The sequence below is a fragment of the Helicoverpa armigera genome, chromosome 17 (genome assembly GCF_030705265.1).
Source record: "Helicoverpa armigera isolate CAAS_96S chromosome 17, ASM3070526v1, whole genome shotgun sequence".
Taxonomy (NCBI): domain Eukaryota; kingdom Metazoa; phylum Arthropoda; class Insecta; order Lepidoptera; family Noctuidae; genus Helicoverpa; species Helicoverpa armigera.
In genome coordinates, this window is record NC_087136.1 from 1,897,065 (window position 1) to 1,911,325 (window position 14,261).

A 14,261-nucleotide genomic window follows, 5' to 3' on the forward strand; every position below is an offset into this window, starting at 1 on the left:
ATATTTTTTATTTGCAGTGTCTTTTTTATTTAACGTTTTGGAGTAATCCAATCGTGGAGAGAAATTGTTTTTTATTTGGTTTCATCTGACTGGGTATGAAGGGCTTATAAGGATTGCATCAATTTAGTTGCTTCAGTTACCAGTCGTAAACTTAGAAAATAGCTATAGGTATTTCATTTCACCGACATGGAAAAATTACGTATAATGGTCCTAATTGGAATTACCTACAATACATTATATGTAGTTTTAAAACAGATACCTAACCTTCATTGATAAGTAAATAGGAAAACGTTTTGAAGAAAACGATCATCAAAATAAGCTATTTTGAAAGATTAATGTCCTTTATTTAATTTGTACATGAAATTACATGCTACACAATAAATTGTGGTAAACAAATATTCTACAAAACTACACACATCTACCATCAGCCTATTCTCAATCTTGCCACCCCTTCTATACCAAGTGACGATATAGAATAAGCCCCTAAGGTACCTACGAGTAACACGACCTCGGAATACAAGTTTCAATTTCCTATCCTCACTATAAACCCCATAAATAATAACTAGAAAAAAGTTTATTTAACACATCTTCAATAACTTGGGTTGAAAGGCAGTCTTTGCCAATTCCGTGTATGAAGAATGTAGTTGGAAAGAAGCCAGGCCTATTCTATGTACAATGAGAAATCTTTTTATAGCTTCGTTTATAGTATTGTTTTAGTTTAGTAAAGCTGTGCAATGAGCACGGGCATTTTGTACAGCTTAAAAACATGGGAATCTAGACACACGGCAGTGTGTCCGCCAAGTTCGAGCAAAAAAAGCGACACACCGGCCGTGGGTTATATTACACGAACCATTTCGGGCCAAATTCGACCCCCCTATAACTCAAAATCTATTTTGTTTACGCATATCAAATTTTTAGTATCTGTTGAGACCCCCTCACTTATCTAAAATACAAAATTTCATTAATATACCTATTGTAGGTCTTGAGATATTGACGTCAGAAAATCGCTATTTTTACTATACACTCACTGACTGACTGACTCACTCATCAAAAACCTAGACCACTTCCAATGGTCGTATTGACTTGAAATTTGGCATGGAGGTAGGTCTTTATGTCAAGGTAAAGGAAAAAATCTGAAAATGGCCAAGTGTGAGTCGGTTTCAAAATAATGAAGGTGTAAATTTATATCCCTAAGGAACTAAAACGAACTAAATTTATCTATATTTATATATCTTCGAATGGTCGTACCGATCTGAAATTCGTTACAAAGGTTTGTATTTAGTCAAAGTAAAGTAAAAATCTGAAAACGGCCAAGTGCGAGTCATTTTCGAAAATAACGAATGTATAACTTTGATCCACGAACATAATATATGATAACATAACATGTCATGTCAGTCAGTTGGTAAATCTAGTCCATTTAGTTATTCTAGATCATTTCTTTGTAAGAAGCATAGTGCATATTCAAAAATCTGAAAGATAGTATAAATGAGACATTTCCTTAACTAACTTAATCATAAGAAAAAAATAAAATAAACAACCTTACAAAAATAAATGAAATCCCACCCAAAACAAAAATGTGAAAGACTGCCAAGTTCGATAATATGGGAATGCTTCGCCTATAAAAGAAGGGAGATCTGAATAAGTACCAAGTTCCATACACATACCTCAGTTAAAAATAGTTACTTTTTAATGATGTTACTTGGCAAGTTTTAATAGAAAATTAAATACTTGATTCCTTGCGTTTAGTAGGTTTTTTAACAAGGTGTGTGAAAACTTGCCAAGTAACATCATTAAAAAGTAACTATTTTTAGCTGAGGTATGTGTATGGAACTTGGTACTTATTCAGATCTCCCTTCTTTTATAGGCGAAGCATTCCCATATTATCGAACTTGGCAGTCTTTCACATTTTTGTTTTGGGTGGGATATCTATTTATTTGCAAGTAACTTGGTTTAAAGGATAAACTGTTCAAGTAAAATTAAAACTTTTAAGAAAAACCTGTACCTTTTTGATGTCGGTAAACTCTGCTATCGTTTTTGTGGTAACCAGACCAAGTCATCTCATTTTTCTTATTGATACAAAAAGAAAAATAGATAGTACTTTTGATCATCAAACGACCAAAAATATGCTTACCCAAAAATTTACCAAAAATATCAAGCGACATAAGTCCTATCGAATCTCGAACAGAGAACAACAGGCGATGTTTTCCAACGTTTGTGGTTTCTGCTTTTGTGAAGTTAGATAAAGGACCCCAGTGTTACGTCACGTTCATTCAATAACTTCAAACTGCAATCGTGCGTGACGTTCGGGGCATTTTCCGCCGTTCCACGTTTGGCCGATGATCGGATTATGATGCGGTGGCTTACATAATGTACTACAGTGGGGTTAATTGATTCTATTAAGACACAATAGGCCCGCTTTCTATCACATTTAACCCAATATCGGCATTGCTGAATTTTAGATCGCCAATTTTCGAATATTGCTGACACATTGCTACTACTACAGGTCTTTGGTGTATAATAAAAGTCAATTTCGAACAAAAAAACTATTGTAAAAATTTCAGTTGCCCTGTTGAAACCACACCCGAGTATTGTGTTTTGTCATTTAGACCCGGAATACTAAAAAAGGCCGACTCTTTTGTCGCAGCCCTTTTTATGTCCAATATAAGAAGGCCTGTACTGTTAACCCATTAAAGGGGATTTAGGGCTCTTGTTAATCTGGCGGCTGTGAACTACCCTCGGTCACGTGTGCAACAAAGGAAACTATGATGGAGGTCCCGTTTTTATTAAAACGTCCAGTGCTCTTAAGCCGATTTTATTTATGCCCGCCCTTACAAAGTTACTTGGGAAAAGTTTGCGCAAAATATGAAGGGATCTATGTGCCATCCCATTTAGGGACAATTCAAACGTATTCGTTTCTATGGTTTTGTTTTTTGTGCGTCGAGGAAAAGAAAACAATGTCTCGTTTCATCCGCCATGTTTTCTTGAGTGATCACTGGAAAACAAAACACGATCAGTCGATCAGTTTTGAAAACAAATACCGAACAAACATGAATGATTGCGTTGTTTTGAAATGAGATTGCTTACTTTGATTCGTTGGTTAGAAAAATCAACACCCACGCGTAGTAAAATCATAGCCTATTGGTGTTATTTGAGTAGAATCGAAATTCCATATTGAGAAGAATAGGTGCTTTTATTCATAATACTGCTGGATATGAACGTAAAAGGTCCGACATAGGGCTGTTGTACCAAAACGGCAGAAACTCTGAAATTAGTGCATAACAAACAAACTATTAGGACAAACTTCATATATATGTTTTTTAACATATATTTTTAAAATTGCACTTCTCTCAATCACAGTGTAACCATACAAAGAGCACACACATATACATTCACACACATAACTAAAACAAAAGCATAACTACCGGTACTACCTACAACAGTAGGTAGACGGCATTCCACAACATACCCAAACTATTCAAACAACATAACTTCTGAGAAAATATTAATTCCTTACAAGCTTCACTATTAATCCCTGCTCAACTATAACACGAAATGCGTACCAACATTAAACGCGGCGCGTACCAACACGGTACGCAGCGTACCAACGTAATACGTATCGTACCAACGTAATACGTATCGTACGAACATAATACGTATCGCACCAACATAATACGTAGCGCGTACTAATATAATCTCGGAATCCGGAATGCTAAACAGAGATTTGTTTGTTGTCGTCTCTATAGAGTTGTGTAACTAAATAATATTCTATAATACAGTATTTCGTAATCTTAATACTCGTTTTTAAAGTAATATTTTCAAGGATTTTAAATAAAAAAGGAAAATTTATTCATGTTTTCAGTAAATTGTTTCTGAAAATTTTATTTCGCATTTTCATAAATCCTCATTAATTACTTGTTATAGGGTACGTATTAATTGTGTTCCGAGAATTGGTAATTATAAAATTACGTTGTTTTTGCATAATACATATTTTCAGTTTGAATTTTATTTTCTTTTATCATATTTTGAGTATGCATAAGCAGAATTCAGAAGAATTCTATATATGAAATCAATCGTAAAATTATACTTAGACATAGATTGTCTAAATCAAAAGGTACCATAAATTTATTATCTTTATCTTTTATCAGTTAGTTTCCGAGCACTTCAAGTTTATTACTACCCGAATTACATATCGGCTTTCCTTAATCTATGTATGCTTGATGGATTATTGGCCTAAACCTGTTTATTAATGCTGTGTGAGTATTAACTAATAGACCTTAATACTGGTAAATCTTACCGGATTTCAGTAGTATGGATTAATTTAAAATTTAAATTAAGGTATCTGTGTACTGTTAATCGGTAGTTCTTCAAGCAAAATTGATTTTTTGTGTTGATTTTACTGAATTCAATTTCCGAAATGAAAATATTCCATAAGCTTCTGAGCCTTATTAATATTTTTTTCACTCGCCTTCTAAAGAGGATTAGCAATTGGCCTAATATTTAAAAAATATTCTTTATAAACTAGATAGTTATTCGATTCCTTTTTACCTACAATATATACCCCTCGTCGCCATGGCGCCCGCTCGTCAGTATTTAGGCCACAATAATCTGGCTATTATACTGAAAACAATGGGATTTAATACAACCTATTTGGCTATCTATGGGATAGGATCTTGGATTTACACTATTATGTACCAGCTGCCAACAATGTTTGCTTGTTATGAATAACAAATTTAATTAATACTGTTTGAGTAGGGATAAGTTAAAACTTTCCGAACAAAACTAATTAATTTTGTTAATTATTTATTGGTGTAATGTTTTATACATAGGACTAATAATTTAGTTTCATAATTAGAGAGTATTCATGTTTAGATGACACTATATTTTCCATGTGGAAATTGAAACGGATCAATGGCCACAAACTGGTGAATTGATGTTTACATGTTTACCTACCTTTTCAGAGAAATCCATTGCTTGACAAAACAACAAACAAACATGAAAATTATCATTTATGTTTAAATTGTATACTTCACGCATCCACATTACAAAACCTACCTATATACTTAATAGCTATATACGATTGGGAAATCGATATCGGCACGAAATTAACAGAATAACTGAAGAATAATAAGACTACACAAGTCTTACATCTTAAGTCTCTGTACTTGAAATCCATATTCCAATTATCTTAAGCCCGTACAAAAAAGCGTCGCCGATGCGTGTCGAACAGGTTCACAACTTATTCGCGACACCAAACCCAACAAAAGATGACTTGGCCGACCCATTGTTATTAAAAATGATGTCAACTTTACTGGCACCCTGATTTATGATATGCCTTTGTGGCATACGATAATGGTATTGTGTTATGTAACGGCTAAGAGCTCATTATGGCCAAGTAATAATAAATAACACTGGAAATTGGCCGAAACAGAAGTTTTGCTCCGGATTGGACGGATATAATGCTCGTTTTAAATGGCTAATTGCTGAATTTGCAGTATGAATATTTCACGTTATTAATAACATGGAGATATTTTGTGTAATGTATTTGGATAATGTTGCAGTTTATGTTTGACAAACATTAGTTGGAAACGCGTTCGCTGCAAGGACTCAATTAGCATTTTTAATAGAATTTGCTAGAACGAAATGGAATGCTGTTCGGTTTCAATTTACATTTGTTCCTGTGTAAAGTGGTTTGCTTTTTATTTTGCGTTTAGAAGTTAAGTGATACTAGCAGCGTAAACTTGTGCATTCGTTAGCAATTAGTACGTTAAATCGTTTTTTATTTCAAAAAGTTTAGGTTTAGATACTACGGCATACTACACATGAAAAATTAATTGCTATTTGTCGTTGCTACTAATCACTAAATAAAGAAAATGTGTTATTTGACACTTTAATCATACAACTGGACTCAGACTCACAGACTATGTAAAAAAACCAAATCGAAAAACGAAAGCAACACCAATTACAAAACTTCACCATTTGTTAATTTACTCCCACAAACTTAATCGTCGTACTAATTTAAAATATTTTTAGCTCCTATTACCCGCCAAAATCGCAAAATGACTTTAGTCGTAAGTCGCTCGGTCGGTGTCGTCCAAACCAATTACAAAGTTTAATTACTCATCGCTTGGTAGATAGTTCACAAACAACAGACAACAGATGTCGCTAGTCATGCTTGTTACTTGCAGATATGCGAGATTGTGTGGTGTAGTTGAATAGAGGATTTCCAGTAGTGATAGTAAACTAATTTAGTTGTTATGTTACATAAACATACGCGGGTATGAAATATGTAAAGAAAACAAAAGAGTTGGACGGAATGTTGTTTAAAAGGTAGTGCTTATAGTAGATTATTGTTCCATGACGTGTTAATTCAGAGGTGGTACAGTAACTTATTGATTTGTACCCATATGAATACTATGTAGTAGATAAGTTTTAATATAGTTAGGTACTAAAGTCTGGAGTAGGCACAACTCCTGACTGGCACTCGAAATACATAATACGTACATCAACACGCAGTTTCGAAAGTATAATTTGACAAAAATAATTTCTCTGTTTTATAGGTAGAACCCTTGATCAAGGGTTCTACTAGATTCCTTTTGGTTGGAACTAGAATTTTGTAGTCAATAAGACATAATTTAAACACCTCCGCCTCTCCGCGACATAATAAACCATGACACCATATCTCCAATATAACTCATTTCCATAATCCCACCTTTCAATTTTCGAAGCACGCAATTTTTATTTGGTCTCAAAACATCTAAACTTCGTCTTATGACGCGCAAACTAAAACTCGTTGAGTTTCCGAAGGATTTTACGAGGTCGTATATAACCACGACCTAAATCTTCATGATCTCAACAGAGAAATTGAGTAGGGTGTGTGACAGTCCGGATTATGGGAAACCGTCAATGTATAAGTTAGGGTGGCCATGGTACTGGAATACGTTATGCGGTACGCGTTAGGTGTTGAGTGCCGGAGTTAGGTTTTTGCGTGGTCATCATTTTATTTAAAGCCTGTATCATGTTCCTACGTTTCATAGTGAAGATATCAAATTGAAAAGGTTTCCGACTTGACTAATAAAGCTTCGAAATATTTTTATTTTCGTTACTAGGCTCAACCATATTGAAGTTAAAATTTCAATTAGAATATATCTAAAATCTATTATTATCAGTTACTTTGATTGACAACTAACTGTCTACACTGAGCGACCACATCGGTATCGATACGATCCGGTACGAATCTGTAAAATAACTAGATAAGGTGGTACACTTGAGCTCTATACTTCAAGTTTATAAAACTCATACACTACTTAGTGCTAAAACTTACTCCATAACAATCAACAGCATCACGCCATCAGCACATCTAATCACGAAACTTAATTTGCATACCAGCGCAGATCTGTACGACAAAATTGTGACAACTCAGTAGCAGCTCCAAGTATTTTCTATCTCGTCGCCTCTACGTCGCTCCGAAGCCAATTATAAAGTTTAATGAAGCGTCAGCTTGCCCCTTTTACACTTGCATACTTACTTTAGATTATACGAATAGTTAACGTTACTAAATTAATGAATGGTTTAAGTAGTGGCAAATTGTTGATCTTTTGGTGGTTCTGCTCTGCACTTGTGGTTTGGTTACTACAAACGTAAAAGTATCAAGACCATTGATCAATGTTGAGTGTATCAGCCATCGACAAAGTAGGTATATAGTCTATCAAAGACAAGACTTCTGCTTTGAATCTATTAATACTCTTATCTGTAGAACGTCACACTAAAACCGATATTCTACTTGAAACTCAATGATCCATCATCATCTTTTACACCCAAACAGCCTTAAAACCGTAGTTAAACATTCAAAATGATTAGTTTGTAAACGATTTAACGTCCATAGAACAAGTCACAACAATTTTATGAATCGTTCGCTATTTATGGCACTCTGAGAGCCCTGTTACGATCAGTCTATCAGTCCTATCGAACAGGGCTACCTATTACTGCGGATTGCCAATAAAATTATATAGTAATATTAAGTATAGTACCTTATATTGTGTTTGGTTGTTTGTGGAGATCGATTTATTGCTGTTGTGAATAATAATTATGGGTAGTAACAACCAATCGATACATCTGACGAGCGCAGATTGTCTCACCATAGAACAAGAAGAATAGAATAAGATTCTTGGTTCACATTGCAGTAAAGTTTGATTCCAAAATTACACACACGCACCCAGTCACATAAACACCCATTTGCATACACAGAAAAACACCCATACACACTCACACAAATACGTATACGTATACACCATACGTAGAAAAAATCGTAAAATCACGCTGAAATCCTACAAGAAGTACCACCGAATGAGCAAACATAATTCGGATTCCACAACTCTAGAACGTTCGACTTCCGAGGAATGCAATTTTATCTGATGCCGTCCGACTAAGGGTAATTAAAGTTAAAAGGAATCCCAAAGTTTACGGAGTGCAGCGAACAATGAAACTTCAGTTGAACCGGTGTTTTGCACCTTACAAAATACCTGGTGCAGAGGCTAAAGATCGTCCAATTTGTTTAGGTTGTTGAAAGTGAGTGGATTATAGTACTTAAGTTTAATTTGTTACGATAACTACAATTGCAGGAGGGCCTCGTGGCTAATCGGCGGCCGCACCGAGCAATGTTTCGTTAAGTTAAGCAACGCATGTTGCGTTCTGTCAGTCGATTAAAGAAGTCTGACTTACTCTTTCTTTTTTTATGAGTATTCAATAGGCAAACATTTGACCACAATCTCACCTGATAGTAGGTAAGTGTCGATGTGATCGAAGATGAGCCATGATAACTTGATAAACTGTATCTCAACGACATATGCGTGGGAGCCCCACGGTCATCTAAATCCTCTGACATGGAAGGGAGATTAACATTTTTTTTTCTTTGAATCTAATCATTCGTCCTAGATAGTGAATTCACTTCAAATTTTGGGGAGTACGAGTTTGCTCAATAAATTCGCGTCTTGCATGCATATCTTCATGTTAAGTGGGTTGGTTCAGCGCTGAATTTGCATTCATACGTACGGGAAATATATCGGGGAACTTTCCCATACTTGGTTTACATAGTCGATTAGAGTGGTTCAGTGTATGACGAGATGGGGTTAATTGTTAATAGAATCTGGTCTTAGAAAGATAAATTATGATAGAAATTAATAAAATGAGTAGCTACTCTAACCTATCAGAGGGATTAAACATTCATTAAACCTACAGTTTGTTGTTGTTGTAACAGAAATGTCAAATGAAATGTATAGAGGCCTATAACTAAAACCATGGATTGAACCATTGTTCTGGATCTTGATGCTCAAAATTTGTACCTTTTAACTTGTAAATTTTTGTTTTTTTTTTTGTAGGTGTTCGTACCTCCGTAACTTGCTGTACTTCCGTACTTACACCTTCCTTGTAGACAAAAAGACAGACAGGCACTAGTATACCAATAAAGAGCAAATCTAGCAGAATCTGATAGCGCCGAATTTTCGCACAAGCTGCTTGAACGTAAGCTTCATTTGTATGAACTAGTTCCAACTAATCCTTTGATATCCTGATCCTCATCTTAGGTAAACCTTCTGTAGATCATGCCGCCCTAGTTTATATTCTACGTTACATGTTTTAATTTAGAATGAGGAAGATTAGTGGGTATCTATTTTGTGCGTGTAATGTATGTAATAATTACATACGATTTCTTCTTTGGCAGGAAATAGTATATAGAACAATTCTCATTACTATGTAGAAAGTTAAAATATGTGTTGGTTTGACCTCTTGTACACACACGGTTTTTCGCTGTGAAAATCCACAATGGATCACTATGGAACTTTGTAGACCAAAAAAACGTAGTATTAATATATTGGTCACCAGTTATATAAAGTATGTGGAAACTTTAGCTAAGGTTTTGAATACTTAAAAAGCACTACTAAAAAGCTGTCACTTATAATATAATTTTACAGGGTCAGTAAAGCCAAACAAATTAAGATTAAAGTTTCTCGAAAGTTCGCATCCTCTTTACCAAACTATTGAAGTGTTATAATTTTAAAGAGGTTTATGTTTGAAGACTATAAGTAGTTTCTGCACACCTGGCTGGTTTAGGAAACCTTTTCATAAAATAATAATACTTAGGTAGACTGTTGTATATGGTTTAAGTAGAAATGTATAGGTCGTCCATGAATATATTGTTTTTTTATTGTTCTTTGATGAAAAACTAAAATGTTTTTCTTTTGTTTCAGAATCTTAAGAATCAAATCATGACAACGAACGTGTGGGTAGAACAGGTGAGTTTTCCTATTTATCTATAATCTGTTCTGTACTTATATTAATTAAAAAATAAATCACTTTGAATACTAGTACAGTAGTTGATAACATTTGAGATAAAAATACCATAACTTCACAAGCATATAATATTCAGTGACACGTTCTACTGAAATAACGACAACGCAAGAAAAAATATCACCCCAAAAAACCGCTAAGAAGTTGTTAGCAACCGAAAAAAACAGCCGCATTTTCCTCACCGTCTTCACCCCTAACATAGATCACAATTGGAGTCACAACGTTACAAACAGGACATGTCTCATTTCCTTCACACTATACCACTGACAAATGGCCACCCAGGAAGGGACGTCCACGTCAACTCGAAGACAAGTAAGGATTGTCATTCTTTCAACGAACGCTCGCCTGTCAATGCGCCAGTGATTAATGTAAATCCCATATTCCCTTTTTAAACTTTTCCGAAATTGTGAAGAAGTTTTTCGATGAAAAAGGAATGAGCGTGTTTTGTTTTTCGGTGTGAATATTTTGGGTAGATTTTCTTTTGACTTCGCAGATGTGTCAGCAGTAGATGAATTTAATGAATAATGAAAATGAGCATATAATATAATTATCAGTTAAAGATATATTGGCCGAAATTAACAAAAGAACATGTTGAAAAAAAACCTTTGTTTCTGCGGTTTTTTCACAAAAGTACTCATCTGTATTTTTTAAATTAAATCTCGAACATTTTGCAACCAACTATTTGAATGCTGATATTAAATGCTCCACCATTTCTATAACTAGGCAATTAACCGACTAAATACTCGATTTAGAGTCTGCATAATTTTCAAATGTATTGGAAATCGATTTAATTAACATTTCCATTTGAGAGTTCGAATAACACTTATAACGATAACAGATATTTAAAAATATCTTTGTTAATTTTATTTTGAGTTTGAAACAGATATAAAGAAGTTTATAAAATAAGCTTAGAATTATTGTATACTATGTGATATTTTTATACTTTATATGAGAAAAATACGTGAATTTTACTTTCTTTACATGACTTTGTTATTCGTATTTTATTACCCTTAAGAAATGTCAGGGTTGTCATTGGAACAATAGAGAAGCTACGATGAGGGTATGATGGGTTTCTTTTAAACCATGGAATACACTTCTTTTTAAAAACAAGGGTTTGTTTCGAGTACACGTATATGAGTTAGGTAGTAACTAATAAATTACCTAAAATACATTAGGTGGCTTTTATAAATACTACGAACCAACTTCTATAACAGTGTCATACTTCTCATAAGTTAGTTACTCTATGTGTAGTTCACAAAATATGTTGGTTGACAACAGCTGTTTACATTTCTGACCTCAATTCAACACATTGTCCCACTCTAAATTTCGACATAATTTACAACTCTAACCTCGGACCAAAACTGGAGCAGATCCTTGAAAACTTGGAAATTTGTCAACCCTTAACGAAATATATTCGTATTCCCAAACTATCAGCATTCCAACAAATAAATCGTAAACTTACTTGTGCGATCATAACATTTTTATTATCACGGGACCAAGTTAGGAGAAAAAACTTTGAATGTTAGAAGGAGACGCAAAATGTTTGCTCGTACAAGTTGGAGGGAGATAAAAGTTGTTGAAACTAAATAGAGCAATCGATGGTAAGTTATCAGGTCATAATACAGAAATAATGATGTTGTGTGCTTGTAAGGAATTTATTGAGTATTCACTTGACCTTTGCATTGAAAGCTAATGTTACTTAGAAGAGGCTGAAGAGGCTTATGTCTGTGTTATATTGTACTGTATAGGCTGATTGATTGCCACATTGCTGTACTTACTTTACTCTTACACACGGGTCTTAGGATTATATTGAAACTAAATGTATTGTTATGCGTATTCCAATGTATGGGAGTAGATACGTGTACAATAATTAAATTATAAATTTAAAAAAACCCCCGACCCAAAAAAAGTACGCAATAATTATGACAAAAGGTTAAAAACGCTAAACCCTATAAAAACCAAAAAATAACTTTTAACACTACGTAAACTAAATTTTGTCGTGTCGGGGGACCGCTCTAATTCATTACTTTAGATACGTGGTTTTTTTTTAAACGAATGTTGTAATTAGGTATGTATCATTTGATTTATGTAAGTATTTATGAAGGTAAAAAGCGGTCCCCCGACACGTCAAAATTTAGTTTACGTAGTGTTAAAAGTTATTTTTTGGTTTTTATAGGGTTTAGCGTTTTTAACCTTTTGTCATAATTATTGCGTACTTTTTTTGGGTCGGGGGTTTTTTTAAATTTATAATTTAATTTTATTTCATGCTTTTTAAAGGAGCTCCTTAATTTTTCCTTCTTTCATTTAATTTATTTTATCTTAAGATGGGGTCGCTATATGCGATCTCAGCCAAAGGAAGCTGTTTAACAATCCTCATGACAAACTGGCTCTGGGAGAATTGCACAGATTGAGAAACAATAAAGATAATTAACCTTTGGACATTCTAGATTTTCAGCAAAAATATAAATCGGTTTATCCGTTTCATTCCGGCAGTTCAGGGTTTCATCCGCCACATCCCATTTCCAGCATCAGGTTCTCGTCAATTAGAAACATGAAGAGAACTCGTCAAGACAAATTCAACGAGCCCAAACTCGATGGGTTTACTAAAAGGCAGTTCAGGGTTACGTCTCCTACCTTCGTGCCCTAACAGCAGACCAGCTCAGCGGTTCCAAAAGACATTAGTGTTTCAAATTTCAGATCCCACATATACTTGCAAGTAAACTGAGCGTGTAACATTCCTATCACATCTAGCAAACGAGCTGATGACCTTGAAGACCTGAACCGATTTCCACCAAACATAGCTAAGAACACTCCCGACTGACATACCTTTTAAAGAAAAAAAACCGCATTTCAATCGGATAATCCGTTTGGGAGCTACGATGCCACATACACACACACACACACACACAGACACGTCAAACTTATAACACCCCGTCGTTTTTGCGTCGGGGGTTAAAAGAATATTTGAGGTTTATGTAAACTTTAAACAGCGGCAAATGCAGCTAGGGGTAACGTGTACATATTGATCCGGTTGAACGATTTATAATGCCAGAAAAATTAGTAGGTCATTCTACATGTATTCAAATTGTAATGTAAATGTATTCAAAAGAGATAAATCGCACCACATGAAGATATTGTAAAGACCAAACAAAACTGCTGCTACCGATTTTCTAGTTTACACTCACAAGAATCAATCACTCTAAAACCAATCGATTAGACCATAAAACTTAAAACCACCATCACACCGCAAACGCCAAACAAGACCCGATGTCGATGAAATAATATTTTTCGATATAAAAACAAGTTCCGATGTGTATCGAAACAGACCGCTGCGAAGGGTTTTTACCCCAACCGTCCCCTGCAGGGTATCATAAATCATCCCCCGTTTGGCTCACCTACCAGTTAACACGGTTTTCAACTACCCACAGGATATATCCTTTGGCGTAATATATATTTTATGCGGCTTATATTCCTTGTTTGGAATGATTATGGAGGATGACGCTGTGGGTAATGGGAAAATGTTGGAGATGTTTTTATTTTCGTTTTAAGTTTTTTTTTGTGTTTAATGTTGAGGATGGTGTTACCCAAAATTATTGATTGAATAATGAAATTATATCATGAGTAACGCTACCTTTTTGTCTAATGTAAAAAGTCCTATGTAAGTTATAATAACACTGGACTTACTGGACTTTATATTATATCAACGCTAACACCAATAACTCAAAAATCTATTCACATAATAAATCATTGTGAAATCGCTCTGGTGTCGGTCAAAACTTTTAAATAGAATCGCTCAACTTGTGCCAGTCAAAGTTCGCCCACTTCAAGGTGGAATCAGCTCCAAGAGATTTTCTATAATTAAAAGTTCTTGAAAAAAATCACGCCATCTCCTTCCCTCATTGTATTTTTCCATCTTTGTT

The 14,261-nt window shown here is 34.5% G+C and overlaps 1 protein-coding gene across 4 annotated transcripts in view; it reads left to right on the plus strand.

The window, feature by feature from the left end:
* LOC110370374 (acetylcholine receptor subunit alpha-like 1) overlaps nt 1-14,261 on the plus strand; it is a 216,998-nt gene that overhangs the window by 175,817 nt on the left and 26,920 nt on the right. For all 4 annotated transcript variants that reach the window (XM_064038768.1, XM_064038767.1, XM_064038769.1 and 1 more), the window contains one exon: nt 10,242-10,286. In XM_064038768.1, the coding sequence (XP_063894838.1) occupies nt 10,242-10,286 (45 nt within the window). The remainder of the gene's footprint in view (nt 1-10,241; nt 10,287-14,261) is intronic.